Source organism: Cordyceps fumosorosea (genome assembly GCF_001636725.1).
Source record: "Cordyceps fumosorosea ARSEF 2679 chromosome Unknown scaffold_9, whole genome shotgun sequence".
Taxonomy (NCBI): domain Eukaryota; kingdom Fungi; phylum Ascomycota; class Sordariomycetes; order Hypocreales; family Cordycipitaceae; genus Cordyceps; species Cordyceps fumosorosea.
Genome location: NW_017387309.1, coordinates 680561 through 708278, shown reverse-complemented (window position 1 = coordinate 708278; position 27718 = coordinate 680561). Strand labels below are relative to the sequence as shown.

Below are 27718 nucleotides of genomic sequence, written 5' to 3'. Positions count from 1 at the left end.
TCTTCCTTTGAGGACCAGCAAACACACGGTGTGTGCGTGAGCCAACTGCTTTCATTGTCCTCGGTGCCCGTCTGCAGAACTTGAGCAAAGCGCTGTGGCCGGGTGATGTTTGCTTTTGTCAACTACTGGCGACTGAAAGAACCGATAACAACGCTGCGCATTTGTTGACCCATTCTGCATGGCCCGGAATGAGAATGGGTTTGTTCCTCGGTGAGCAGCCCCCATTCTTGACGACTGCCACAGTTTTCTCTCTCTTGTCAAAGCCCACTTAAAAAGCTGGCAGGAAAAGACCAAAGCGCTCACGAGCGAGGCGCAAAGGCCACGGACGGCGGGACGCGGAAGCTGGCGCAGAACATGCGCTTCGCCGGGGCCACGTCGCGCACCTCGTGGATGCCGACCTGGCCGTCGACCTCGGCATCGCCCGGCACGAGGCGGACGCCGATCTCGCGCTCGATGCGGTCGCAGATGTCGTCGAGCGGTGTGGCGTTGTCGGCCTTGGCGGCGAAGCAGTGCGCGTGCACCAGCGGCAGCCGCGTCTCCGTGTGCGGCGCGAAGAGCGCCTCCTGCCCGTGGTAGATGCCGCGAAAGTTGTGCAGGAACTCGAGCGCCGACGCCGGCAGGTTCATGACGAAGTGGGACACGGTCGGGGGCAGAGGCACGCGCTCCGGCGCCGGTCGCGGCGTGCCGGGCGGCGCTGCCGAGCGCGAGACCTTGGGAGGCGGTAGCTCGGCGGCGTCGCCGCGACGGGAGGCGGCTAGGACCTCGTCGCAGGCGCGCCGGATGAAGGCGTGGCCGTCGTCGTTGAAGGGGCGCACAAAAGGCGCGACCTTGTTGCGGCGGACGGCGTCGACGAGGCAGCGGTAGCTCTCGGGGTTCTTGTCGTTGGCCCAGACGAAGACGCCGCGACGGCCGGCGGGCACGGCGAAGGGGCCGATGCCGGCCATGACGTCAACGACGACCTCGCCGGGGCGGAAGAGGGCGACGACGCGCTGGTGCTCGGTGCCAAGCTTGGAGTTCCAGTAGACGCGCGCGTAGTCGAAGCGGAAGCGGCAGCCGGCCTCGCTGACCTCGACTTCGAGGTCGTCGGGCCCGGCGAGCACCTCGTAGGCGAAGGTGCGGAACTCGCTCTCGGTGCCGACGTTGTCGACCTTGTTGATGACGGTCCGGATGCTGGGGTTCTTGTCGATGATGACCTGCGCGATGATGTGCTTGTAGGGGAGGTATTGGTCGCGGAGGTTGAGATGAGCTGCGTGGTTGTGTGAGGGGTCATGTTTTGAGGAGTGGGGGAATGGAAGAGGAGGGGGGCACATACCAACGTGTCCGGCAGTGTTAAAGCCAGTGGGAATCTCGTTTTGTAGCTCCACGGGGAGGATGCTTCTCATGACATCCACTGTCCATGTCCATGTCAGCCAGGCTCATGAGTGAAAGAGTGAGGCGTCCGTCGTACCGTAACTCCACAAGTTGTAGTCGATATTGATATCATACGGGACGACTTTGACGTCGCCTGCCGCGGAAGCCTCCTGAAGCACCTGGCTCCAAGTGGAAGGTTCTATGTAAACGTCAGACCATCAACCGTTGCATGGTGTCCATGGGTCACCGGAACCTACCCTGGGGCTTAATATGGCTCTGGAGGATAAGGCACTTCTTGCCTTGGGCCGCCAGCGCAGGGTCCGGGTCCGGGGCGACCTGCTGATAGTTTGGAAGCGTGAACAGTTCCTTTGTGAGCTCGAGCTCCTTCCTGTACTTGGACAGCATCTTGTTCTCCCGGACAGAGACGGCTGCCGAGGGCACGACGCGCGCAAAGAGCGTCCTGTCGAGGGTTTTGGCAGCCCTAGCTGCGGCGGGGGCGCGAAACAGATTCATGTCTCTGGGCAGGGCGTCGGCCTGTAGAATATTAGATTTCACTTATGCTCGGTGATATGATGCCTTCCTAGCTTGTGCTACGCGGTTGACGTTGCTCACCTCCATGTCTAAAAATGCTGGCAGGGATAAAACAGAAGGTTGAAATTTTGGTGGCAAGCCAGAGCTTTTGCCTCAGGCCCCACACAACTTCAACGGCTACATAATGTAGTCATCGCGATATATCTCGTCCCTTGCAATTCATGTGACGATACAGGTAAAATGAGAGAATTTCTTGCAGTACTGGTACTCGTGCCGACCACCGCAAAAGCTTTGTAACTTCGAATGACGACAAAAAAGCAATGAAGTAGGTAGGGTGGCGGCATCGGATCGCTTCGCCGTTGGCTTACAGGTCGGTCGCCCGGACTCTATGGGTGAAACATGATGAAGGGCGGTTGCGTTCCCGCCGCAGACAAAACCCTTTTCGATTAAAGCTGAAAAATGGAAATATGCAGAGATGCATGAGTGGTTTGCCGACAGCCACGTACAATCAATGGACCAGAGGAAGGCCGCGCTAACTAGGATCTATGCGAGCCTGATTTCACGACAAAGGTCTTGCCGCCGGCTTTGAGGGATGATAAATTTTGACCATTTATGAAGAATAATTTACTTGGAAGGCTGCAATTGGAGCGAAATATATAGAATAATAAAGGGCGATTCACACAGAACTTGATATTTTGATTTTCTGACATGGTAGCACTCGACACTCGCCTAGGAGTTGCACAAACCACGCGCTCTGTGAAGCAAATGTCGAGGGAGGTAACAGCCCTGTAAGCTGTATAAAGAGAGATTGACATGTTTGCCCACGTTTCTGCACCATAAACCTGAATTGCACCACTCTTTGCTGCAGAGGAGCTGACTCGGACCCCTTCCCCCCCCTGATCAAGAAGGCTCCGATGGATCACGGCGCTGATCGCTCCAGCCTGGTTCGCTTTTTGGAAATGAAAGGCCCTCTTGACGGCTCCATGACGAGAAATGTTCCAGAGCTGCATAATAAAGATGGTAGTTCCCTTGCATGCCCATTCTCAGCAATCCATCCCTCCTGCATGCTGCCGCCCCAACTCGGACGTGCCTCGCCATCGACATATCAAAGCAATATAATCGACATTGCCGACTAATCAATCGTTCATCATACACATCACGCAACGCAGCCAAAATGAGCAAAAAATGCTACTGGATCACGGGCAATGAAATGGCCCCGGGCTTCCAGCCCTGCAACCCGGACGCCGACAACAGTCCCTGCTGCATGCTCGGCAAGGCGAACCCGGACATCTGCATGTCCTCGGGCGTCTGCTACTCCCAGACCGACGACTACGAGGGCTATATGTACATCAACGGATGCACCGACAAGACGGGCAAGGCGAAGGAGTGCCCGAAAATGTGCAACCCTCGTGAGTAGCCTGCTCCTCGGAGCAAGCACACACACATGTGTAAAGCTGCTGACCATTGTTGTTCCACAAAGCCTCCCACACAGGCGCGAACAGCCTGGATGTGCTGGAGTGCGGACGCGGCGTCTACTGCTGCCGCGACTTTGGCACCACGGGGAACTGCTGCACTGACTCGAGCGCGCTGCTCACGACGGGCCTGGGGAAGATGCAGCTCGCCGCCAAGACGGTGACAGTGTCGTCGGGCGTGGCGGCGGCCGCGACGACATCCGCTGGGACGACGACATCCGCAGGGACGACGACGACGCCACCGGCGGCGGCGACATCTGGGGTGAACGCGTCAGCGACGGAGTGCCCAAAGAGCAACGCGGCCGTCATCGGCGGCGCGGTCGGCGGGACGCTCGGTGCGGCGCTGCTGGCGTCGCTGGCCGCGCTGGCGCTCCTGTACAAGAGGCGGTCGAGCGGATACAAGAACGCGAACGCGGCGGCGGGTGCGGCCCCGGGCGAAAGCAGCTACGATGATCACAAGGTCCAGAGCCCGGGTCGGTATACGTACGGTAGTCCAGCGACGCAGCACCCTGCCACCGAGTTGCCGCCTCAACAACCTGTGCATGAGATGGGGCACTAGAGGGGGGGGGGTTCGTGACATGCCTAGGGACGGATGCGATGGGAATAACTGTATCTGTGAGAGCGTAGCGGAATCTTCACGTCGAATATATACTTTTCTTCTTCCGAGTTGAGGGTGGCATGAATTGGCGAGATTCACTCACCACCCACCACCCACCACCAACCATCAACATCTTCCCTAGTTAACTAACGTTAATTATTAGTAGCCAGCCGCGCCCCCCACACGCAAGGCTCTCACTTACATCACCACTTTCCAACGACTCTAATTTTTGAAGATGCCCGAAAAGCGCACGTTGGATGCATTTTTCGCGCCGACTTCAAAGAAGCCGCGTGAATGCGACACTGAACCGGTACCGTCCTCATCCAAATCTTACGCCGTCTGTCTGCTGACCCGCGCGTAGACGTCCACCTCAAAGCATAGCGCGTATCCGTTTGACATTGCCGACTTGCCCGCGTCTCTGGCCGAGGAGCTGCTACCGCCCAATGCACCGACGGTGCCCGGTCAGCCGATAGACGACAAGACGGAGCTGGATCTCGTCTACTTTGACCCCTTTGTGCCTAAGCCCCAGGCCCGCCAGCTCTTTGAGTTTCTGCGCGCCGAGCTGCCGTTTTACAGGGTCCGGTATAAGATCAAGCGTGGTGGGATAGAGACGGACATACGGACCCCTAGGTTTGTATCACCTACAGCACCAAATGACTTTCTTTGCTAATTTGGGCAGATGGACGACTGTTTTTGGCTTGGACGAGACGTCGCGATTCAAAGACGGGTGCGTCGTCGACGCCAAGTCCCAAGCCCTGGTGGCGGACGGCCGCTATGATCGCTACCCTCCGCGACCGATCCCGCAGTGCCTCGACACGCTGCGCAGATCGACCGAGGCCGCCACGAGCTGCCGCTTCAACTTTTGCCTCGTCAACTACTACGCCTCCGGCGCGGACAGCATCTCCTACCACAGCGACGACGAGCGCTTTCTGGGGCCGGATCCCGCCATCGCCTCCTTCTCGCTCGGTGCCCAGCGCGACTTTCTGATGAAGCACAAGACGGCGCCCGAGAGCCTCAAGCTGGCCCTGGCCAGCGGCGCCATGGTCCTGATGCGCGGGACGACGCAGTCCCGCTGGCTGCACTCGATTCCCAAGAGGACCGGCAAGAACAGCGAGGACGGGGGGAGAATCAACATCACCTTTCGGCGGGCCATGACCAAGGACGGGACAGAAAATTATTACAACTATAACGTTGGGCGCGGGCCGGTGCATCGATGGGACAAGATACGAAGAGAGATGCGACAATGCAATAAATAATGAAGTTAATGTGCGGGTTATTATCAAGGAAGGAGTGAGGGGTATCTATTTTCCGCGACGGAACTGAGCATTTGAGAAGTTGCGGAGCGCCTTGACAAAGACTTGGTAACCAAAGGACTCGTTGTCCTTGAGACAAAAGATCTCCGTGAGGCGAATCTGCCATGGCGGGTAGCCAGAGAGTTCGACGTACGGGCTGAACAGGATCAGCAGGTCCGGCTCAGGCATGATGCCCTCTGAGAGCTCAGCGTCGATTAGGTCCATAGAAATGTCGCGAGGCGACAGCTTGCCCTTCTGGGACATGTCGGCAAGAGTGCGGGTCAGGTCGACAACAGATTCGCGACCGTCCTGCGCAGAAATCAGATGAACTCGCAGCTGACCGGCAGGGTTGGCGCTCATCGAGGCAGGGGAAGACACGGTCTCGCGGTGAGGCGACGAAACGGATAGAGACGGGTGTTGCGTTCCAAAGTACAGGGCAAATTTCGCGAGGATGGCTTCGTAGATGCGGGGCATGTTCTTCTTCAGAATTCCTAGACGCTCGTCAATAAACGAGCCATTCAACCATGACATTGTTTGTCTTACCAGTCTTCTCGTAGATGGAGAGCATCGGGATGTCGGCACAGGCTGTCCAAGTAGCCAGCTCCGCCGCCTCGTCAATCAGACGCTCGAGATCGGCCTTGGGCCGCTTATCCTCCTCGGCTCGCAGGACGGCGCTTAGGTGGTTCGGCTTCTTCGGCAGGCCCATGATATCTCGGCGAATGTACTCCGGAGTGCCGTGGTGGTAGTACAGCACGGAAGATATTTGGTAGCGCACAATGTTCCAGGCCTGTCGGAGTCGGATGTAGAGGGAGAAGATACCGTGCATGACGGCAAAGACGAAGATGAAGAGCGCATTCTTCAAGAAGCGGCGTACGCCGAGGTGGGATTTTTGCTGCTTGCTCTTCTTTGAGACCGGCGGGCTATCATTGACGGGAGGCAAATGGGACTGTACGTGTTAGCGAAGAGCTCTGCCGTGACGACGATCCGATGTACCTTGATCAGTCGCGCCCTCTCCTGCTCGCTCAAGAGTGTGTGGTTGGCTTTTGCGTCGGCGCGATACGCCTTGCGGGCGGTTGCGGTTGAAGGCATTATGGATGTGGTAGTAGCTGGGAACAGATCGACAGAGAAAAGAGTAAAAAAAAAAAGGCTGTGAGAAAGGACAGAAGGTGTAGGCCGAGTGAGGGATGGCCAAAGATAAAAGTGTTGCTGTCCAAAAGCAAGGCAGCGGCAAGCTGAGCATGTGCTTGCGTCCTCTGGGTGTGGCGCAGGCGCAGGAGCCACATACCAAGTTGAGTGGTGGGGCTGAGTCGTCAACGCGCCTCCGCAACTCCAAAGAAGCTGTTGAAGCTGTGAAGCAGTGACACTCGCATCCGCATTGACAACGACAGCGTCAAGCGGCAGCAAATCCCCAGGACCGGGACGGCTGCGCCAGAATCGATTCGTACAGCTACCGGCTCGCCACATGTAGACAGCCCGGGCTGCGCCCCAAGCCCGCGTCTGACAATGGACCGCACCAGCATCGGGGCCAAGAGCCTCTTCCCCAAGGGCCCCAGCTTCACCCTCGACAATTTCTCCAACAAGGACTTCATCGTCCGCGACTTTGTCGACAGCCTTGCGGAGAGTGCCGTGCCAATCAACCGGAGGTCGGGCCCGGCGCAACCCGCCTTTGATGCGAAGCCTCTAATTCGAACGTTTGAGAGTGAGCAACCCTTGACCCTCCCCTTCTCCCCCTTTCATGCGCAGCCGCCGCTGACAATCGCTAGATGCACTGAGCCAGTTGGCCATCCTAGGAGATGAGCTGCAAGAAAAAGAGTCGGAACTCCTATCGCAGGTGCGACGAGCCGAGATCCAGCACGACCAGACCCTCGACACGCTCGGCAGGAAGCTCGACCAGTCCATGAGCTCTTTTGAGGCCCTCGACGGGACCGCAGCCTCGGGAAAGTCGAACAACTACGAGGTGCAGAGCAAATCCGATGGCGAAGGCAATGTCGCCGTGCAGATTGGCGAGAAGCTCGAGGACCTGGACCGCAAGCGGCGGCGCGCGCAGGACGCCCAGTTCCTCATCCAGTGCTGGAGCGAGGTCAGCGACACCGGCATGCTCGCGTCACTCGAGGACATTCGCCGCCAGGGAGGTGCCGAGAATAAGATTCGCTGCGCCGTCATCGCCCGCCAGCTCATGCGCATCTCTCAGCAGCTCGACCAACCCTCGTGGGGCCACGCCAACGGCCAGCGCCGCAGCTCTGTCGGCGGCGGCAACGGCAGCGGGAACGGAGTAAAGACGCACAACACGAGGGAAGTCCTGGAGAGGTTTTGTGAGTCACTCGAGCAGGACCTCCTGCAGCAGTTCAATAACAGCTACCGCAAGCAAAACTTTGACGACATGCTGGAGTGCGCGAGGGTGCTGCACGACTTCAATGGCGGCGCGAGCGTCATTGCGGCGTTTGTAAACCAGCACCAGTTCTTTATAGATCGCGACCAGCTGATGAATGACGAAGTCATTGCGGATACAGACATTTGGGAGCCCATCGCGGACCCTGATGCCACTCCCCCGGGCGTTGAGGCTAGCTTGCAGTCGCTCATTGATGAGGTAAAGATTGTCATGCAAGAAGAATCCTTCATCATAAAACGAGCCTTTCCATATTACGAAACAGTCCTCGCAAAGTTCATCCAGCGAGTCTTCCAACAGTCGATCCAGCAACGCTTGGAGAAGGTCCTGGACAAGGCCGACACCGTGTCGTCGCTTGCTTTCTTGCGCTCGCTTCACTCGTCTCGCAGTTACATTAGCTCTTTGATTGAGGATCTCAAGACACATGGACTGACTGAGCATCCCGAGCCATGTTCCGGCCAGATCGCGCAGACACTCGACCAGCAAGTGGACGAACTGTTCGTTCCTTATCTTGTGGGCAATCTCTACATTGAAAGGGAGAAGAAGAGTATTGAAGAAATGTATAGCTCCCTGCTGTTCAAGTTTACAATGTACCACTCGCGAAAGAAGAAGGCCCCGACCGGATTCATGGCATCTCTCGCTCAACAGGGCACACAGCTGATGGCGTCAGCCAAGGATGCTTACCTAGAGCGTCTGGAGTCGTCCGACTTGACACCCACACAAAAGGCCACGATGTTGCGCGTCGCCGGTATTGCGGAAAAGGACAATAAGAATGAAATTGAGCTCTCCGAAGACGACGGAACACTGAGTGTTGCCAACGCCAAGCGCATGCTCAAGTGGCTTGCCGAGAGTGTGCAGCGTACGCTGGAGCTGGGAGCTGCGGTCGACACACCCAAGGAGATGAGCGTCTTTATGAACCTGCTTCTCAGCAACATGGGCCAGGTCTATGTCCAAACAGCACTGGATGCTGCACATATGCAGGCCACCATTCTGGAAAACTCCAAAACGGAGCCCGACATGGCGTACCTGCCAGCCATCCGCCCTGCCGTCACCATCTCGGCCATCATGGACCGCTTCAACAGCACGGTGCTCATCCGCCTCGCCGAGTCCAACACGACGGTGCGCAAGAGCATGGAGGCGCAGAAGAAGATGGCCATTGACGACATTGAGAAGAAGACCAACGCCGTCATCAAGATCTCCATCGATGTCATCGTCAACTTCGTCGCGAAGACGCTCAGCGGGCAGAAGAAGCAGGACTTCCGCCCCAAGGACATGGAGCTCGAGTCGCTGCAGACGCCGACGTGCCTAACCATCTGCACCTTCCTGGGGCGCGCCGAGAAGCACGCGTCGGCCGCCGTCGACGGTGCCAACGCGGAGAAGTTCTTCAGCGAGCTCGCGACGGAGCTGCACCGGCTGCTCTTCGACCACTTCAAGCGCTTCCAGGTCAACGCCACCGGCGGCCTCATGGTGACGCAGGACATTGCAAAGTACGTGTCCGTGGTACGCGGCTGGCCGCTCGCCCGGGACATTGGCCTCGCCGTCGAGCTGCTGACCGAGATCGGCTCGCTGTTCATCGTCGGCGCCGAGGCGCTGAGGGAGAAGGCAAGGGGGCTGGCGCCGGGCCAGACGGCGGCCATGGCGGCCGCGCGGGGGAAGCTGTCCAAGGCGGACTTTCAGGCGTTCGTGCAGCGGCGCGACGACGCGTCCTCGGTGGGCATCCAGAGCATGCTGGCAGGTTTATAATAGTTAGTGAGCGGCGGTGACTTTTATCAGATATGAAACAAGACAATGTACGATTATGAATGCCAAGATGAGAACTTTTTACAACAAACAAACCAATGAATTCGGTGCCGACCCGGACGTGACGCTCTAATGACTATATAAATACAGGTGTTGCCATGATTTTTGTAGATGCTGAAATGAGCCACCGTTATTGATACGCACACACATACACATGCACAGCACTCATCCTCAGACTTCTGGCTGTACCAGCTCCCCCAGCGCCTTGCTCTCCTCCAGCACGCGCCTCGCCTCCTCCTCGTCCACGCCGAGGTCCTCCATGATGAGCCGCACGCCCAGCTCCGCGACCAGCACGGCCTGCACGAACGCGGCCGCGCCCTTGCCCGCGATGACGCCGCCGTCGCCCACTGCGCGCCTCTTCAGCGCGTCGCCAAACTCGGCCACCAGGTAGTCGCCCATGGCGACGAGCCCGCGCGGGCCGTAGTACCCCGGGTTGAGGTTGTCCTCCTCGCCGCGGGCGGTCCGGCGGCGGCTGGCGGCGTAGGCGTCGTGGTAGGGTGAGGGTCGCGCGCCGTCGAGGACGGCCTGCAGGTGCGCGGCGTGCGCGGCGAAGCGCGGCTCGAGGGCGTCCCAGGCGATCTCGGGGTATCCGCGGTCGCGCCAGGTGTGCAGGGCGGCGGCGCGCTTGTGCAGTGCGCAGAAGCGCCTTTGTCGGCGGACGTCGAGGCGGCGGCCCTGCGCGAAGTCGTCGAGGAGGGCGCGCTCGACCTCGTCGCCGCACCAGGGGCACTGGGCGGAAGCGGGTGGTGGTGGTGACAGCGGGGAGGAGTCGGGGATGGTGGCGGGGATTTTGAGCCGTGGCCGGTCGCCGCCCTCCTCGTCAGCGGCAGGTGCTTCCTCTTCCTCGTCGGAGGAGAGCTTCGACAAATCGTCGGCACCGTCGGTGGCGGGCCGTGGTTCCCTGCCCGGTGACCGGTCGAGAAAGTTTTCTGGAAGCTTGAACACCGCTCGTGGCGGCGGCGGCGACGACCCGGGGGTCTTTGTTTTGCCGTTTTTGCCCTTTTGGGTGGCTTTCGTGGACTTCAAGAACGAGAGAATGCTGTCGTCGCCTTCACTCTCGGAATCGCCGTGCAATTTGGTCAGCAGCTTCTTGGGGGAGCCGCAAGGGGACGACTGAAAATTCTTATCAGGCACAATAAATTTGGAACCCTTCTTCCTTTTTTGCGGACTCTCTATTGGACTGCGAACGCGAAGCGTTTTGGCGCCTTTCGAGCTACCCTGTGACGAGCCTGTCCCCCCAGTCGGTCAGTGATGCAACTAATGGTCCAGGCGGATAGTAGTATGTCAACTAACCTGGCTGGCTACTCTGTGAGCTTCGTGACTTTCCATAGGTTGACCTTGCTGGCCTTTTGCCTATGAAGCCGTATTTGTCCATCAGATGGCTGCCCGGCTTCAACCGTTCCTCAACCGGCGGCCGTTCAGGCTCGGGACTCTTCGACACCCTCCTCCGCTTCTTCACAGCCTCTGCGTCTGGTTGCTTCTTCGACCCGAACGTCGTCGGCTTGATGGCGGCCCGCCGCGCTCTTTCGTCCGAGGAGGTGTCAATGTCGCGGTCGGGCAGCGGCGGGAGCGGCCGACGGAATCGGCTTGGGGGTGCCTTGCGTTTGAAGGAGGCGGCTCGGTCACTGGCCGATGCCGCCTGGACCGTCCCCTCGCTGAACGCGTCCTCGTCCTCGTCGTCAGTGGACAGCGGCGGGGCATCGTCGTCGATGGGCTCTGTCGGCGTCTTTCGTGGACGGTTGCCCACGGTCTTAAGCAACCCCGGTGCGTTGGCGGTTAGGCCGAGTCGTCTGCTCATGACTGTAGAGTACAGAGGTGACGGCTGGTGGCTCGGAATAATCGACACATCTGTCTACGATGCAGCTTTCAATTACTGCATATCATGGGTGTGGTCGTTACTGAAGATGACGCAGCAAGCGAACGCTGATACTTATCGTGAACCGCGCTGGGGAACGCGTCTTGCACAGTGGGGCGAATAGCTTGAAGATGGATCGGCACAGGATGTACTGTAGATGCGTGGATGCCGAATAAACCACAGCGTCGCGGTCGTATCGCCAGTTGTGACAAATATTAGTAATTAAGTATGGAATTGACCATTATATAACTAAATGGGTATTAAGCCGAATCTGTAGGAATCACGCCAAATCACCATCTATCCGCCCCAACGTTGTGTAAAGCCCCAACTAATAGCAACGGCTAGGTACTACAACTTGTACAAGCTACCTAGCTATGTATGATACATGGAGAGAAACACCAAATCGCAATTGAGGGTGAATTCAGAATTAAAAGAGCGATGCAGAACAGATTTCTTTCTCCTCATATGCCGACTTGAAAATGCAAGCTTTCTCCATTCTGTCATACCTCCTATCTAATTGATGCTGGCCACGCTTAGCGCAAAGTGGTGGGGTTGGCAGCAACTTCCCCTAGACCGCCCGTGGCCGTTCCCTCACAACTTCAACGACATCAACAACAGCGCAACGGGAGGATTGCTGCTTCACAATGGCGCTTAACCGGAAATACGCGAATCTACCAGACCTGGTAAGAATGTCGCCGACAATTGCCATCATACCGATCCCGGAGCTAATAGTCGCATGGCAGGACCTCTCAGCTCCCGATATTTACGAAACGCCGGAATTGACAGACGACAACTCCACGATACCTGTGTGTACATCCTCAGAGAGCTCCTCAGCGCTTTTCTCATTACTTATAGACTACTGCTGCGCGTACGCAATCGGACGACGAGTTTTATGATGTCGAAGACGATACCGAGGGCATCTCGCACTCTCGACTACGCATCGGCGATGCACGTTCACGATTCGAACCCGCGACTGTCGACACAGCAGGCGTAGACTTTTCCGACCGCGTCGATGTCAAACGCAAGTCATACAAGGCCTCCAGCCGTCGACAGCGCATCCTGCAGGACGGCACCACCGAACTCGGCGACCTGTCCGACGACGACGACGAGGAAAGTCTCGAGAGACGCATCGCACGCCTCACCCGCGAGGTACAAGAGGCAAAAGACGAATACGCCAAGCTCAAAGCGTCGCCGGATACAGATGCACAAGGAGACACGCGGCTGCAGTCTCTGAGCGACCTGCTCGCCAGCATGTCGATGCCTACTGGTACTACCCACGAGACAGTGCCGGCCAAGACGACGCCCACCGACAAGGAGGCCACTGAGGAAGTTGAGAGTTCTACATATACTATTACATACGCGCCCACATACGAGCAGACCCACGCGCTCGCAAAAGCCGCCGACTTTGACCGCCGGTTGCTCGCCCTCGAAAAGGGTCTCGGCATCAGCTCGTCCTTGTCCGCCGAGGCGGGCGAGGGTGGCCTGCCGCGCGCCATCCTGCCCACGCTCGACACCATGAACAAGCAGGTCGCCACGCTGGCGCAAGCCTCGACTGCGAACCTGGACGCCATCAGCCGACGCGTGCGCACCCTCGCCTCGGACCAGGACAAGCTCAACGACGCGCGCGAAAAGGCCCGGGCTCTGCGCGAGGAGCTCGGCAAGGGCAGCAGCAGCAGCAGCAGCAGCAGCAGCAGCGCTGGCGCTGGTGGAGGCCCGCAACAGCAGCAGCAGCAGCAGCAGCAGCAGCAGCCGGCAGAGGGCGCAGAGCAGGAGACCAAGATTAACGCCCTGTACGGCGTGCTGCCGACGATTGAGGGCCTGGCGCCGTTGCTGCCGCCGCTGCTGGACCGCCTTCGCTCGCTGCGCGCGATCCACGCCGATGCGGCAGCGGCCGCCCACACGCTCGAGCAGGTCGAGCAGCGGCAGGCCGAGACGGCCGCGGAGCTGCGTCAGTGGCGCGAGGGCCTGCAGCGCCTCGAGGAGACCATCAAGGAGGGCGGCGACACCGTCAAGGGCAACCTGGCAGTCATGGAGGGCTGGATTAAGGACTTGGAGGCGCGCATGGACAAGTTGGCCTGAAAGACGGGATTTTGTGGTTGTTAGCGAGAGAGCGGTCGGCGATACCCATTGGTATTTCATTTTTTTCTTTTTGATGGATAACCTTTTATACATGGAAACAGTACAATTTATACACAATTTCATCATCCTGTCGTTCCCAGTTGTTCGAGTGGCCCCACTTGATCGATGGGTCAACTGGAAGTGAGTATAAATTTCCGGGCAACTCCGCCATTTTTTTTTCCTTTTCCTCTCTACAAACACAACCGTCCGAAATTGTGAGTCGAAGCTTTTATCCCCCCTGCACATGCCTCCTCTTGTTTGGAAATGATGCCTTAATAGCATGTATTACCTGACTCCACTGATGTCAATTTTATCACCAAGATCTCTGATCCAAACTTCTTCACATTATTCTGTCATAAAAAAACTCGCAAAGAAACACTCGCGCTAACTAGGATGGAAAAGATCAGGGAAAAAAAAAAGGCTCAGCAAGCAAAATTGTCGCCCCATCATGACCGAGACCGCGACCGCAGCCGGGCAGCAGTGCACCGTGCTGTACTTTGCCGGTGCCAGCTCCTACGCCGGCCGGGACAGCGAGTCCTTCCCGGCGCCCGTGCCGCTCGGGCAGCTGCTGGCCGCGGTCGAGGCGCGCCACCCAGGCATCCGCGGCGCCGTCCTCGACGCGTGCCTCGTGACCGTCAACCTCGACTACGTAGACGTGCCGGCGGCCGGAGACGAGGGCGTGCTGATCCAGACGGCTGACGAGGTGGCCATCATCCCGCCCGTCAGCTCCGGCTGACGCCCCCTCCCCAGCCCAACAACCCAAGAAATACTCAAATCCAACGAAGGAAAACACACAAAAAAACGAGGACGGATGATCAACCCGGCTCCTGGTGCACGCTCTTTGTTGGCTGGCCCGCCCACCCCTTGCGGTTGGGCTTTATTGGCCTGGCAGCAGCGGCCGCGTCTCGCCTCCACCACGGTTGTTGTCGTCCCCCGTCCACCACGTCGCCACGTACCGCTGCCTCGTCGCCGCCCTGCTCTTCTTGCGCACGTGCCGCAGCGCCAGCGCCAGCAGCCAGAGCAGCACCACCGCCAGCAGCGTCGTGCTCACGCCGACGCCGACGCTCAGCACCGTGTACGTCGACGCGCGGCAGCCAAACGGCCGCGTGCGCAGCTCCCAGCGCTCCGCGCTCGCGGGGCACACGTCGTCGTGGTAGATGGGCGCCAGGAACGCCGGCTGGTGCTTGTTGGGGACGCAGGCCCAGCTCTGTCGCAAGAAACAAACAAGAGTTGTATGGTTAGCAAACGCTCGTCTCAATAAGATCGCCGTTGTTCTTGTAAAAGTGATTCTGTAGTCGTATTTTGCTCGAGCGGGTGGTGTAAGCGGGAGGACATACGTAGGGGCACCAGGAGCATTCAGCCGTGTTGATGCAGCCGTCGCAGTTCTGCTGCGCCCAGCATCGTAGGAAATGCTCGAAATCACTCTTCGTGACGGTGAAATTATTCCGTGCCGCCTCGACGGCTTGCAGACTGATGGAACTATCCATTGTGGTAATTGCGGGTGATGGAAGAGAGACGGGAGAGCCCAAGTGACGCGGCAAGCATTATTCTCTGACGGCTGTCGTGCGGGGCATTGCAAAGCCACACTCACTCTCACACCACCACGAGACGCAACCACATTGAGATGCATCGGGAAATCATATTAATAGCTGTTGACGCTAGCATGTCCATGGTAATATACAAAGAATAGTTTGCGCGCGCCACTGCGACTATTCATACACGCCGACTTCCTTCGATTTTCGACAAATTAATGACAAAACTCATAATTGATTCACCCGCTCTAGGCGGTTGATCTCTAGAGAACGTCGCACCGACTGTTTTAGCCTACGCATCTCTGCCCGTCGCTGACGAGCCCATTGCTTCTTGTCGACCGGAGGGCTGACTGCTAGCGCTTCCAAAGCCATGAGGTCCGCTAGGAACCGGCGAATACGGAGGCCAGTTTGGTTTCTCACAAACGAATCGACCTCCTCGTCGCAGGCAGCCGATGCTGCAATGTGAAGACCTCGAAGTACGTCACGATCGGTGATTTCCTTGTCGTCATAGTCGAGCCTGGAAGAAAACATAATCTGTGGTATGGATGAGGTACGGCGAGGGATGTTTGGCCTGGCATTCGCTCGAGATGGCACGCCTCTGCTGCTCCTGCAGCAAATACCGACGTGATCGATAGTATCAGCTCGCAGCTCTCGAGGTCCTGAGGAGCCAAGATTTTCGGGGTTCGGGTCATTTTTGGCCTCTTCAACGGCCATCTTTAGGTCCAGAGGAGTTGCTTGTATAGTTCTGTCGTATTGCTTAGACGTAGGTCCATGTGGGATGCGTCTTTTCGGGCTTGAATGTTTCTTCTTAGTCGGCGAAATATCTAATTTTGCGGCTATGATACGCGGATGGGGTGATCCGCGCCTGGATATGTTTGGTGCCTTTCTATTGCCCTTGCGACGTGGGTATGAGGGCAGCATTCTGGGACTGAGAGCATGGCTCTTAGAAGTCAAGTTATCCGGTACTGCATGTGGCACAGATGCAGGGTCGATGTCAAACAAACCAACTTCGGGCCGAGGCGGCCGTTGGGGCGGCACTGGTGGCGGCGGCACCGGCGGAGGGGGCCCAATACCGCCTTGGAACTTCGGCATGGGAGCGGTGGGTAGCTGCTGAGGTTGCGCCCAACCAGCTTCTGTTGCGGTTGAAGGACTATGGTCGAAACAAGAGAGACAGTGCTTTTTGGGCTTTTTGCTAGTCCCCGCTTTTGCCTTGCTCTTCTTCTTTGGAACCTCGTCAATCATTGCATAACGCCACTCGTCCATGTCTTTGGACGGAGCGAAAGAAATTTCAGTGTTTGGGCTATCACTGGGCTGCTCCGTGTCGTCAAATCCGTCTACCTGAATAGGCTTCCCTCCAGCAGGCTTGGGTTGGTTGGGCTTGCGAGACAGCCCTTCATCTGGCCGCGCCCTCGCCTCTACAGCCTTGGTGATGTAGCTGTCAATGCGGTTGGCTTGGTCTTTGGAGGTCACGGCGAGGCCGGCAGTTTCAAACTCAGAACGAAACGGCATAAGAGCTGATACTGTTCGGAGGGTAGCAGCAGACTGTTTCCTGGTGACTGCGGCCTTTCTTTTCGCGCGTCGCCGGGCATAACGCTCCAGGTCTTTTGCAAAGTGGTCGACTGCATCCTGCTGGCTCGAACCTCGTGACTCGTCAGAACGATGTGTTGGAGCATTGGCATTTGCTTGATGACGTCGACACCGGCCAACGGACGATAGACGAAATTGTTGAACAATGTTTCTGGCGATGGCATCAACCAGTGCTGAGTCCACTGAAGCCCGGGTTGAGGAGCTGGAATGACCAACTGCACCGTCGAGTTGAGCATTATAGCGTCGAGCCTTGGAAGCTCTATATCTCTCATTTAAATATCTTCCATGTGCTGTTATGGATGCAGATGAGCCAGAGCTTGCTGGTGGCATGGCATGGCGACTGGACAAGGTCGATGATACAGACGGAGGGACGGGGAAAGAATCCAGGTCAAACGAAGAATCAGATGGCTCGGCAAGCTCGTCGGAGGTGACTTCAGGGGTGGTATGAATATTTTCAAATGTGCTTTTGGTCGACCGGACTGGTGCACGACTTTGAGACGCGCATGGTCGAGCTGCCCAGTTTTCGGCCCGCTCAGGTCTTTGAAAGCGGGTGCGAGTGTGTCGGCGTGATGCCGCAAAGATTCTGGAATTTGGACGATGTGTTGTTTTCGAGTCATTCAAAGTGCTGAAGTGGGAAAGAGGCTGCGAATGGCTGCCTTCGGGGATGGATGCCAGGGGAGCCATACTCGGCTCCGGGCTAGGGGCGTGCAGAAGAGGATGGTGAAGAATGTTGGGTGATAACGAGGCCTAAGCATGGGATAGCACAAGAGGGAGTGCAGACAGCACTGATCGAGGAGTTGGGGGGATGAATAGGAGGCCATTGTGGCATGATACCGAGGCAGAGAGGCGAGAGGCGAGTGTTGCCGCGGCAGGAGAGGGTGGCTGTTGGCCAAGTCAAGGCATGAGCCATTCAGATATGACGAGGGCAGGAGCACGGCTACCGAATGTCCTTAATTCCAGGAGACGAGTACACTTCTAGCTGGCGTTTCCCTTTGCGCAGGAGAAACTCAATGGCAGCAAAATCTCGCTTGTCGATGCTGAGGCTCTTTGCAAACTCTGCCCTGCACAGGAGCCATTAGCAAACGCTCACTTGGGCAATGCGAGATGAGACGGAAACAAGCTTACCTCGCAAAAGCTCGAAAATGCGGTCTAGTGGCCTAGGAGAAGGAAGGACACGTTAGTAAAGGCGCGCTAATGATGTTGCAGCTGGAAGGGCAGCCGAGGGGTCTGCATCCAGATCCAGGGCATGGAGGGCATCGCAGATACCTCGGGCTTCTTGCGGCTCTCGCGAAGACAGTGGCGGTAGAGGCCCAGAACCTCCTTCTGGAGGCCAGAGAGGCGCATTGTGCTGACTGGCGGGCGGGCAGGTGCCGGGATAGCCGTAATGTCGTGATGCCCGTGATGGAGGCGGTGGTTGCTGAATGTCGAAATGGACACCCAAGATGGTAATCTTGCAGCTGTCAGTGTCAGTAGATGATGTGCCTTGTCAGCGCTAACGTTAGTGGGTGATTTGGCCTGAGGTGCCGAGGAATCCGCCACGGATTTGGCGATGTTTGGTGAGGTTGAGGAGGTTGGTCAGCAGTTGATTACAGGAGCCTCTAGTGGACTTGCTGCCTGTATCCGGTTACCTTAGCGCAACGGTTTAGCGGTCGGAGCGCCAAAAGTGCGAATACAGTGACTGATGCAGTTAAGAAATGCGCAGTAAGAGCAGCTAATTCATTCAGTGGAGACCAGGTCAGTCTCACCGGCCAACTGCCCCCGAGCCATCTCCGACAGACACTTATACCACCACTGCAAAGTGCCTTCCTTGCTCAAAGTCACATACAATTATACACCAAGCCACGACATCTCATTATAAAAGCACCATGTTCCCCAATCCTCGACTCCCAATATCATCCTCTTCTCTTCATTCATACTATTCACTTTAATAAGAAATAAAATGTCTTCCTTTTCAGTGAGTCTAGCTCTGTTAAAACACACACCATCTACTCTTGCTAAGTGATGCTGCCAACCACCACCACAGAGGCTCGTTAGATTCCTCGCCCACGACGGCCGCTCCTACTACGGCGATGCCGTCCTCCCAGACGGCGAGACCGACATCTCCAAGGCCCGGAGCGCGCTCATCATCGAGGGCGATATCTTCGGCCAGCACCGCGTCACCGACCGCGCCGAAGTGATCCGCACGCTGCTGCCGCCGCTCGCCTCCGCGCACTCGGGCACCGTCCGCTGCCTCGGCCTCAACTACGCGGACCACGCCAAGGAGAACCAGCTTCCGGAGCCCAAGTATCCAGTGCTCTTCTTCAAGCCGCCGACGAGCCTCTCGGGCCCGACAGACCCGATCCCCGTGCCGCACATGGCGCAGGAGATGGACGGCCTCGACTACGAGTGCGAGCTGGTCATCGTCGTCGGCAGGCAGTGCAAGGACGTGCCCGAGTCGGAGGCGCTGGACTGCGTGCTGGGCTATGCCGTCGGCAACGACCTGTCGCACCGGGACTGGCAGCTGAAGCACGGCAACCAGTGGGCGCACGGCAAGGGGTTCGACGGCTGGGCGCCGTACGGGCCGGGCATCGTGTCGTCCAAGCTGATTGAGGATCCTCAGTCGCTGTCCATCTGGACCAAGGTCAACGGCGAGACATTACAAGTACGTTGCGAGAAGCATTGAAGAAGGACCATGCTGACTTGCGTAGAATGGTAACACTGCCGACCAAATCTTTGGCGTCAAGGAGACCATCTCCCTTCTTAGTCGCGGCGTCACGCTGATGCCCGGAGATCTCATCTTTACTGGGACGTAAGTCTGCCATTACTGTCCACTATGACAGAACTATATTCTAACTTGTTAGGCCCGCCGGCGTTGGAATGGGACGTTCGCCCCAACTGTGGCTCAAGGACGGCGACGTCGTTGAAGTCGGACTCGACAATGTTGGTACATGGTAAGCGCGAAAGCCCCAAGTCGCTACAAATGTTCCCATACTGACTAGAGCAGTGTCAACAAGGTCGAGTTTGCCAAGAATTACGCCAAAATTTAGTTGCGGATCGATCGATGTACATTGCTTATCGCGAGAATCTCAGACGTCAATACACTTATTCGCGGTGGTGTGAGATGTGGTGTCGCGGGCCACGACGGGCAAGAATAGAAGCCCCCGTCGGGTCTGGTCGGCACCGGGAATGAGCAGAATCGTAGAATCGTAGCGTAGGGTTCATTCCGATGTAGAGGTCACAAAAGTAGAATCGAGGCTTGTAGGCAGCCGAGTTGCTACTAAGTGAGGAGAGCACTATTTTCCTCACATGGCTGGCTTCCAGAAGCTCCCTCTTCACTGCGCAGCCGGGCGCAGACAAAGCACACTGGTTCCTACTAAAACGCCACTTACTACTAACAAGCTATGTCCATTTCCATTAATAGCGGCCCTTTACGTGCTTGTTCCCTGTATGGGCGTTTCCGCGAGCCATAGCAAGAGTGGGAATTTGTTCAGCCGCACTGCACGCTCCCGAATGCCTCATCAGGATTGGGCGACCAGCGTTTCCAACGTTTGCCCCGTGTCCAGGCAAATGCAGCGAGGCGCTCTTGGGCGTTGCCTAGCCCAGCCTTTCGGTGTTTTTAGCTTTTGAATATACATCACGGATGCCCCATTCCGCAAGGCTGTTTTCGCCATGGAACAATGCAGCTCGTGTGCCCATGGTGCAGATCCGTTATAAGCCCACCTTGCCCAGCGGGTTGAGGTAGGTAGGCATGCTGTTAGTTACTGTTATAATCACGAACTGCTGTCACCCACAGACTGGGTGACTGCTTGCTGATGCAGCTTGAGACTGTTCTTTTGTCCGTTTCGCCATGAAAATCAGCATCCTTGAAAAGTCCAAGACCAAAAGAGCCTCGTTGGTTTCTGCCGGAGAAGGGAGCAGCAGTGCAAGTGCATCCGCGGAAACCAGCAACGAGCCCATGGGAGCAGCCCCGTCCTCATCCTCATCACACCCCGCCATCCCCGGCGCCTACGACGAAACAGCAGTGGCCGAAATCGTCGAGGACCCTGAAGCGTACTTATTACAACTGCAGAACGAATGGCTACGGAAACACCACGATGCGATCAACGAAGCGCAGACGGCACCGCTCGCCAACGGAGACGAGGTCGACTGGCGATTATACAGCCCGCCGCCGGGTTTGGCCGACGCCTCCAAGGTGTTCTCAGAGCCGCTCGTCGAGATTATCCCCCAGTCCATAGCCAACGTGCAAGCGCGTGTCACGCAGCAATTACAGCGAGAAAAGGAAGACGCCGCCGCGCGAAAGGCCGTGGAGGAGGCCGAGGCGCAAGAGGCCGCAAAGAACAAGGAACCGTACCTGCCCATCAAACTGGACGGGCCGAAGGAGAAAGAAACTGATACTTCGTCGGTGGATATTAAACCGGATTGCGACACGGCATCGCTCTTCTCGCGACGTAGCTTCATTCAGGAGCAGGTGGACAGGCGTCGCAAGTTTGGCTTCCGGAAGCTCTTTCACCGCAGCTACGAAAAGGGAGAGACCGCCGCAGCTGGCGCGGCCCGCGAAGCGATCCTTCAAGATCTGGAAAATCGACTAAGCAAGGCAAACGTTGAATCCACGGCGCCGGACACGCAAGAGACGCTCCAGAAGCTGAGGCGAAACAAGACTGTCCGCGTGCCAGAGACGCAAGAACTGGTGTAGGTGGAACTCGACTCTGGCACAATGCCTAACTAACATGATTTAGTGAATGCGTTTCTTGTCTTGACGACTTTTCCAAGAAAGATGTCGTCAAAGTCGTCTGCCATAGTTACTGCAGCGACTGCTTCGTCCGACTCATCACCGCCGCCTGCGCCAACGAGCAACAGTGGCCGCCCAAGTGCTGTCTCAACCAGATCCCATTCCGCACAGTCTTGGACCACATACCCGGCGACCTCAAGAAAACGTTTGAAGAGCGGCGATCCGAGTGGGAGGTGCCCATCGCCGAGCGCGTTTACTGCCACGTCCCCGAGTGCTCAGCCGTGATCCCACCAAGGAATATCAACCTCGCCAAGCGTGTCGCGCGCTGCTCGCAGAGCCACTCGACATGCACCATCTGCCGTCGTCCTGCTCACGGGAAGAACGAGTGTCCCGAAGACCAGGAGATGAACATGACCAACCTGCTGGCCGAGGAGGAGGGCTGGAAGCGGTGCTCGCAGTGCCGCGCGTTGGTCGAGCACCGCGAGGCGTGCCAGCACATGACGTGCCGCTGCGGCTACCAGTTCTGCTACGTCTGCTGCCGCCGCTGGTGCACCTGTTCCTGCACCATGGCGCAGCTCAACGAGCTCAAGGCTGCCGCCGGCGTCCGGCGCAACGAGCGCCGCCGGCGCGAGGAGCAGGAGTCGGAGGAGCTAAGGCAAATCCTAGCGCAGATCGAGGAGCTCGAGCGGCGCGAGGCCGAGATCCAGGAGCAGCACCGGATCGCGATGCAGCGGGAGCGCGCGCGCGGCGAGATCCTGCGCCGGCAGACGGTCGAGGTCAAGTTCCAGCAGCTCGCGCGCATCCTCGACGGCCTGCACGAGACGCAGGAGGGCGTCGTCGGGTGGCAGCAGGAGGCCGACGCCCGCGACCTGGCGGTGGACGCGCAGGCCAAGGAGGCCGCGCTCGACGCGGAGCAGGCCGCGGAGCTGCGCGACATCGACGACAAGATCGCGACGCGCACCGCCGACGCCGAGGCCCGGCTGGACGCGGAGCTCGCGCGGCGCGTGGCCAAGGAGCGCAGGCTCGAGGACGACTACGAGGCGCAGCTGCGAGAGTACTGGGCCGACAAGAGGGTCGCCGGCGGGGAGGGGCAGGAGGACGAGGTGGGGGTGGCGATGCTGGCGCTCCGGCGGCGCATGGACGAGGGCTACCGGCAGTGGCAGGCGTGGCGCGCGACGGAGCTGGAGGCGCACCGGGCCCGGCTGCTCGACGAGCGGACGATCCGCGAGGAGCTCATGTACAGCGCGCGGCACCGGCTGCGCGCGCGCCACGAGGACATGGGCGCGGAGCTGGCGCGGCGGGTCGTCGCGGAGCGCAGCTGGACGCGCGAGGTGTTTGCGGAGCGGAGGGTGCTGCTCGCCGCGGCCGAGGCGGCCGAGATGGTCGGCGACGCGGACAGTCTCTTTGGCATCGACCTGGACGCGCCCCGGCCGGCGACGCCGGATGATATCGGGATGGCCGTTTGATGTTTATGTTAAGAAATAAGATCATTGCTGGCGTTATTGTAGCATTAGATAAATTGGGATTTTGTATGGTATAGAGGAAATAAATAACGTCTTTGTTGAACAGAGGAGGCAGAGAAGAGTTGGTAATATGTTCAGTTGGCCAGACCCACTTTTGACGTTGGTGGAAAAGTTCTACAGCGAAGAACCTTAAACAATTCAAACACAGACGAATTTTATGACGACACGATCCATGAGAAATACATCACTTGAAAGAATATTATTAAATTTAATTATCCCTCCATAGTCAGACAAGGCATGGGGAGCATAGAGGTGGACAGCCCGGTGCTGGCCACCACCCAGTGAGTCAACCCGACAAACGCCTTCAGCCCATCTCTACTAACCAGGATACAGCCCGTTAAAGATATTCGACGCGTGTCGGAAGAAGAACAAATTCGTGTACGCCTGCGCCCCGATGGTGCGGTACAGCAAGCTCGCCTTTCGCCAGACGGTGCACCACTACGGCGTGGACCTGTGCTGGACGCCCATGATCCTGGCCAAGGAGTTTAACCGCAGCAGCTTTGCGCGAGACAGCGGTGCGTTTCTTTTACTTCAAACTACCCCCATCGTGAAGGACGTTCCTGACCCGGAAGCCAGACCTCACCATAGGAACCGACGGCCCGCAGCCCGTCACCATCCTGCAGTTTGGCGCCAACGACCCGACGGAGCTCTCCCGCGCCACCGCGCTCGCCGCGCCGAACGTCGCCGGCGTGGACCTCAACTGCGGGTGCCCGCAGGGCTGGGCCTGCGCCGAGACGCTCGGCGCAGCGCTGATGGATCGTCGCGAGCTGGTGCGCGACATGGTGGTGGCGACGCGCGGCCGGCTGGCGCGCGACGGCTGGGACGTCGGCCTGGACGAGGATCGGGAGAGCCCGAGGGGCCGCAGCGTGAGTGTCAAGATACGGGTGCACAACGACCTGAGGTAAGCTCCCCGGCGTCCTTTGGTGTTGTGCAAGTCTGGGACTGACGCCCGGAAACAGAAAGACGATGGACTTCATCGACACGGTCATCGGGGACCCTCACCACCGCAACATTGACTGGCTCACCATCCACCCGCGCACGCGGCACACTCCGTCCACCACGCCCATCCGCACCGAGGCCCTCGAGATCCTCACCGAGCGGTACGCCGGGACCCTGCCCATCCTCCTCTCCGGCGACGTCTTCGACCTCTCCGCCCTCCCCGTCCGCCCCGTCACCCCGGACCTCCCCACGCTCACCATCAAAGACGAGGATGACGCCCCCGCCGTCACCCCTAAACCCAGCAACACGCGGCTCTCGGGCTTCATGTCCGCGCGCGGGCTCCTCGCCAACCCCGCGCTCTTCGCCGGGCACGCCGCGTGCCCGTGGGAGGCCGTCGAGCACTTCGCGTGCCGCGCCGCGCGCGCCCCGCTGCCGCTCAAACTCGCGGTGCACCACGTGCAGGAGATGTGCGGCCCCGGGCTGGGTGCGGACAAGGGCGCGCTGCTGAGCAGGCGCGAGAGGCAGGCATTTGCCCGCATGACGGACGTGACGGAGCTGATGGACTTTCTGGACGACAAGATTGCGGAGCACAAGGGCCAGACGACGGGGCTACGGAGGGACTTATGACGGCATCTACCCGGAGTCTTGGGTACAATGCATGTATAGATATAATATAGATGAGTTCATGATGAGTATAATTTCTTCTTCTCGGTACACGTGTATATGTTGTGCTCTTTTAACCCGGTCCTCACAGCAGCAGCGTAATCGCCTCGTACGGGCCGAGCTCGACGTTATTACCGGCGACGTCCGCCATCGTCTTTCCCGTCGGCGAGAAGATCACCTCGCGCGGCGGCGCGCCCGTGCCCTCGAACGCCCAACTCACGGCCTCGGCTGAGAAGTTGCATACAACGAGCGCCGCGTCGCCGTTGGCCGCGGTGCGCGTGTACGCCAGCACCTTGTCGTCGTGCGCCTCGACGTTGACCGCCGCAAAGTCGCCGTACACGAAGATGTCCTTGCGCGCTTTGCGCTGGCGCAGCACCTCCCGGTACGCGGCGTAGACCGAGTCCGGGTCGCGCACCTGCGCGGCGGCGTTGATCTGCGGGTAGTTGTCGTTGACGCGCATCCACGGCCGGGCGTCGGCCGGGGTGAAGCCGCCGTGGGCAGTGTCGTCCCACTGCATGGGCGTGCGGGCGTTGTCGCGAGACTTCTTCTGGTACTCGACCTTGAGGGCCGCCTTGGTGGCTTCGTCGGCCGAGTCCTTGCGAAGGCTGGGTGGGTGAGTGCGTGTTAGCTTGATACTTCACAACATGGATGAAAAGAATGGATTTGGACCTACTTCCAGTGGTTGAGGCAGTCGATGTCCTGGTATTCCTCCATCGTCCAGTCCTTGGGCACGTTGGTCATGCCAATCTCCTGTCCCTGGTAGACAAACGGTGTGCCAGCCTGGAACGCCATGAACGCGGCAATCAGCTTGGCGCTGGCCACGCGGTGCTCGGGGGCGTCGCTGGCAAAGCGACTGATGGCGCGCGGCTGGTCGTGGTTCTCCAGGTACAGGGCGTTCCAGCCGTTGTTGTCGTACATGAAGCGCTGCCACTTGTTGGCCGTCTTCCGGACCTCGTCGAGCGAGGTTTCCTTGGGCGAAAATTTGCCCTCGACGCCGTGATCAAGATCCATACTGCAAGGTCTTAAGTCAGCATCAGTCGTGCAGATACGCAACAAGCTTCCTTTCTTTTTCGTAGCACATCAACTTACAACTCAAAGTGGAATATCATGCTCAGTTCGCCGCGGTCGGCACCGACCGCTTTGATGAGCTCCCTTTCGTCGTTGACGCAAGGCATCTCGCCAACGCTAAAGGCGTCGTACTCCTTAAGGATGGCGCCCAGCTCCTGGAGGTACTCGTGGAGGCGCGGACCGCAGGCGTAGTACTCGGCGCCCTTGAGGAACGCCCGGTCCGAGTTTGGGAAGCGCTGGTCCTTGCTGATGAAGTTGATGACGTCGATGCGGAAGCCGTCGGCGCCGCGGTCGAGCCAGAAGCGCGTCACGTCGTGGCACGCCCGGCGCACGGCCGGGTTCTCCCAGTTGAGGTCGGGCTGCTCGAGGGCGAAGAGGCGCAGGTAGTACTCGTCGGTGGCCTCGTCATACTCCCAGGCGCTCCCTACAAAGTTCAGCTGTGGTGAGCAAGCTTTGCGTCCTGCCGGGTTGGCCTGAGCATACCTTGGAAATGACTCTCCCAGTTGTTGGGCGGCTGTCGGTTACCTTGGGCGTCGTATCGTGGCGGGCGCCAGATGTACCAGTCGCGGTACGGGTTGTCTTTAGACTTGCGCGACTCCCGGAACCACTCGTGCTGGTCGCTGGTGTGGTTCATGACCAGGTCAAGGACGAGCTTCATGCCCCGCTCGTGGAGCTTGTCTCGGAGGGCGTCAAGGTCGGAAAGGTCACCATACGGCGGGTGAATGTCGCGGTAGTCGCTAACATCGTAGCCCTGTACGTACGATCAGCTCATCGTCTCGCCAGGAAGAGGCAGTGGGTTTGGCGTACCATGTCAATCTGTGGGCTCTTGAAGATGGGAGACAGCCATACAATGTCGACACCGAGCTCCTTGAGGTAGTCTACTCGCGAAATGATACCTTTGAGGTCTCCGATACCGTCTCCATTGGAGTCCTGAAAGGACGCCGGGTAGATTTGGTAGACGGAGCTCTCCTTCCACCAGGTCCGAAGCTGATCTTTTTGGCCGGGCATTGTAGAGCGCTTCCTACAGATAATGTGTAGATTCCAAATCAGAAACCTGACCTCGCAGCTTGTCAGTCCGTGGGGAGGAGGGCCGTTTAAATACTATGCATCATCGCCGGCGTAGTGGGTAACCTCAACGAACCATCATCGTGCTCCGGATTATTCTCCGGAGCCCCCTCCTCAGACTGGGCGGTGTCGGTAGGCGCCCAAGGAAGCCATCGGGCTACTTGGCAGCGAGGCTTGGTACATAACGGTGCATTCCTTTGTTCAGTCTTGTTCTCATTGGGCAGATTGTGAAGAATGATCCTCTGCGATGGCGGCCCTAGACTCCTCTCTGTTTGCTCTCCGCCTTTCTTACCCAGTTTTCAAGGCCGCTAATCGGCATCCCGGACCGACACCCTGTCACAGAACATCTCGCTTGAGCAACTGTCAAGAAGCAACGTGTTCCCAGAATACAAATGCTACGAAAATCGTGAGGGTTGGCAATAATAAATCTGTGCTATTGAATTTGCATTGCACAAAGCATCGCCTACACGCATGGCTGCTTACCGCCTAGCCGGAGCTGCGCCCGTTTGATGGAACTTCCAGGCCCCGTCACAACGTTTTCAGGGTGCTTCCTTGCGATTCGTATCTGGGAGCGTAAAGGAAAATTACAAACCCAACTACGAATACATGCATTCACCAGCAATAAGCACAACTCCAATGCAGATGCCGCCGAGTTATACGGCACGGCACACAAGCGCATCATGGCCAGGCTCCTTGTAGCCATGCTCCCGGCGTGGACTCCTGAGTCGCCCAGTCCTGCATTGTCTCATGGCGTAAAAGCATTGAATGCTTTTACTCGTCTGATATTCTCCAACCTCTATTCTGCGGGCATTGCAATACTTAATCTGAAGTCTGAGCAGTGTCGCGGGACTCACGATCCCCAGGCCCCTTGCCGTCTCAAACTCCTCCCGGCTAGTCGCTCCGTCATTGGCATGAATCCGCCGATGTTTGAACTACATGTCGGCTATCGCTTGAAAGGCCCGAACGTCCCGATGCTTCCACCGGGAGGTCCATGTCCCGCTGTTCTTGGCTCCGGAACTGCGTTGTTCGTGCGTGACTGGTGCAGTCTGTGCAAGTGCCAGGGACAACATCTCTTGGCATGTCTGTGCATTCTGAGGCTTGCCTTCAAAGTAGATTCAACGCGAAATGTTCATTTTTGATTGTTTTCCCCATACCCGAGATTTAGAGTCCGGAAGCCGCGCTCGCGTCCTCGCTTCTGTCATGTGTGCCTCATCTTCAACTTGTCGTGCAT

At 58.2% G+C, this 27718-nt stretch overlaps 14 protein-coding genes across 14 annotated transcripts; 8 read left to right on the top strand and 6 right to left on the bottom strand.

Annotated features, from left to right (window-relative positions):
• Window positions 1–299: 299 nt before the first annotated feature.
• ISF_04407 (tRNA transferase Trm5/Tyw2) lies at window positions 300–1968 on the bottom strand (the record flags this gene model as incomplete). The annotated part of the gene is made up of 5 exons (XM_018848013.1): window positions 300–1246; window positions 1313–1390; window positions 1448–1549; window positions 1608–1884; window positions 1963–1968. The coding sequence occupies 5 exons, from the start codon at window positions 1966–1968 to the stop codon at window positions 300–302; spliced, it is 1410 nt and encodes a 469-aa protein (XP_018704969.1).
• Window positions 1969–3055: 1087 nt separating this feature from the next.
• ISF_04406 (hypothetical protein) lies at window positions 3056–3912 on the top strand (the record flags this gene model as incomplete). The annotated part of the gene is made up of 2 exons (XM_018848012.1): window positions 3056–3290; window positions 3374–3912. 2 exons carry the CDS (start codon window positions 3056–3058, stop codon window positions 3910–3912), a joined length of 774 nt encoding a protein of 257 aa, XP_018704968.1.
• A 274-nt stretch (window positions 3913–4186) lies between these two features.
• On the top strand, window positions 4187–5207 carry ISF_04405 (DNA repair family protein; the record flags this gene model as incomplete). The annotated part of the gene is made up of 3 exons (XM_018848011.1): window positions 4187–4261; window positions 4313–4581; window positions 4631–5207. 3 exons carry the CDS (start codon window positions 4187–4189, stop codon window positions 5205–5207), a joined length of 921 nt encoding a protein of 306 aa, XP_018704967.1.
• A 45-nt stretch (window positions 5208–5252) lies between these two features.
• ISF_04404 (Di-trans-poly-cis-decaprenylcistransferase-like protein) lies at window positions 5253–6332 on the bottom strand (the record flags this gene model as incomplete). Its single annotated transcript, XM_018848010.1, has 3 exons — window positions 5253–5734; window positions 5787–6189; window positions 6237–6332. The coding sequence occupies 3 exons, from the start codon at window positions 6330–6332 to the stop codon at window positions 5253–5255; spliced, it is 981 nt and encodes a 326-aa protein (XP_018704966.1).
• A 414-nt stretch (window positions 6333–6746) lies between these two features.
• On the top strand, window positions 6747–9372 carry ISF_04403 (exocyst complex component Sec10; the record flags this gene model as incomplete). Its single annotated transcript, XM_018848009.1, has 2 exons — window positions 6747–6942; window positions 7007–9372. The coding sequence occupies 2 exons, from the start codon at window positions 6747–6749 to the stop codon at window positions 9370–9372; spliced, it is 2562 nt and encodes an 853-aa protein (XP_018704965.1).
• Window positions 9373–9600: 228 nt separating this feature from the next.
• ISF_04402 (hypothetical protein) lies at window positions 9601–11227 on the bottom strand (the record flags this gene model as incomplete). Its single annotated transcript, XM_018848008.1, has 2 exons — window positions 9601–10658; window positions 10723–11227. 2 exons carry the CDS (start codon window positions 11225–11227, stop codon window positions 9601–9603), a joined length of 1563 nt encoding a protein of 520 aa, XP_018704964.1.
• A 701-nt stretch (window positions 11228–11928) lies between these two features.
• ISF_04401 (Dynamitin subunit 2) lies at window positions 11929–13363 on the top strand (the record flags this gene model as incomplete). The annotated part of the gene is made up of 3 exons (XM_018848007.1): window positions 11929–11967; window positions 12028–12090; window positions 12140–13363. The coding sequence occupies 3 exons, from the start codon at window positions 11929–11931 to the stop codon at window positions 13361–13363; spliced, it is 1326 nt and encodes a 441-aa protein (XP_018704963.1).
• Window positions 13364–13850: 487 nt separating this feature from the next.
• Window positions 13851–14138, top strand: ISF_04400 (molybdopterin synthase small subunit CnxG; the record flags this gene model as incomplete). The annotated part of the gene is made up of 1 exon (XM_018848006.1): window positions 13851–14138. The coding sequence occupies one exon, from the start codon at window positions 13851–13853 to the stop codon at window positions 14136–14138; it is 288 nt and encodes a 95-aa protein (XP_018704962.1).
• A 141-nt stretch (window positions 14139–14279) lies between these two features.
• On the bottom strand, window positions 14280–14889 carry ISF_04399 (hypothetical protein; the record flags this gene model as incomplete). Its single annotated transcript, XM_018848005.1, has 2 exons — window positions 14280–14609; window positions 14740–14889. The coding sequence occupies 2 exons, from the start codon at window positions 14887–14889 to the stop codon at window positions 14280–14282; spliced, it is 480 nt and encodes a 159-aa protein (XP_018704961.1).
• Window positions 14890–17458: 2569 nt separating this feature from the next.
• Window positions 17459–17865, bottom strand: ISF_04398 (Complex 1 LYR protein; the record flags this gene model as incomplete). The annotated part of the gene is made up of 3 exons (XM_018848004.1): window positions 17459–17582; window positions 17647–17678; window positions 17788–17865. The coding sequence occupies 3 exons, from the start codon at window positions 17863–17865 to the stop codon at window positions 17459–17461; spliced, it is 234 nt and encodes a 77-aa protein (XP_018704960.1).
• A 595-nt stretch (window positions 17866–18460) lies between these two features.
• Window positions 18461–19547, top strand: ISF_04397 (fumarylacetoacetate hydrolase family protein; the record flags this gene model as incomplete). The annotated part of the gene is made up of 5 exons (XM_018848003.1): window positions 18461–18475; window positions 18545–19162; window positions 19209–19309; window positions 19362–19451; window positions 19505–19547. 5 exons carry the CDS (start codon window positions 18461–18463, stop codon window positions 19545–19547), a joined length of 867 nt encoding a protein of 288 aa, XP_018704959.1.
• Window positions 19548–20347: 800 nt separating this feature from the next.
• ISF_04396 (IBR finger domain protein) lies at window positions 20348–22695 on the top strand (the record flags this gene model as incomplete). Its single annotated transcript, XM_018848002.1, has 2 exons — window positions 20348–21189; window positions 21237–22695. The coding sequence occupies 2 exons, from the start codon at window positions 20348–20350 to the stop codon at window positions 22693–22695; spliced, it is 2301 nt and encodes a 766-aa protein (XP_018704958.1).
• Window positions 22696–23146: 451 nt separating this feature from the next.
• On the top strand, window positions 23147–24318 carry ISF_04395 (dihydrouridine synthase 4-like protein; the record flags this gene model as incomplete). Its single annotated transcript, XM_018848001.1, has 3 exons — window positions 23147–23267; window positions 23329–23653; window positions 23712–24318. The coding sequence occupies 3 exons, from the start codon at window positions 23147–23149 to the stop codon at window positions 24316–24318; spliced, it is 1053 nt and encodes a 350-aa protein (XP_018704957.1).
• A 121-nt stretch (window positions 24319–24439) lies between these two features.
• Window positions 24440–26430, bottom strand: ISF_04394 (Alpha amylase; the record flags this gene model as incomplete). Its single annotated transcript, XM_018848000.1, has 5 exons — window positions 24440–24959; window positions 25028–25366; window positions 25444–25846; window positions 25906–26173; window positions 26230–26430. The coding sequence occupies 5 exons, from the start codon at window positions 26428–26430 to the stop codon at window positions 24440–24442; spliced, it is 1731 nt and encodes a 576-aa protein (XP_018704956.1).
• Window positions 26431–27718: the final 1288 nt, after the last annotated feature.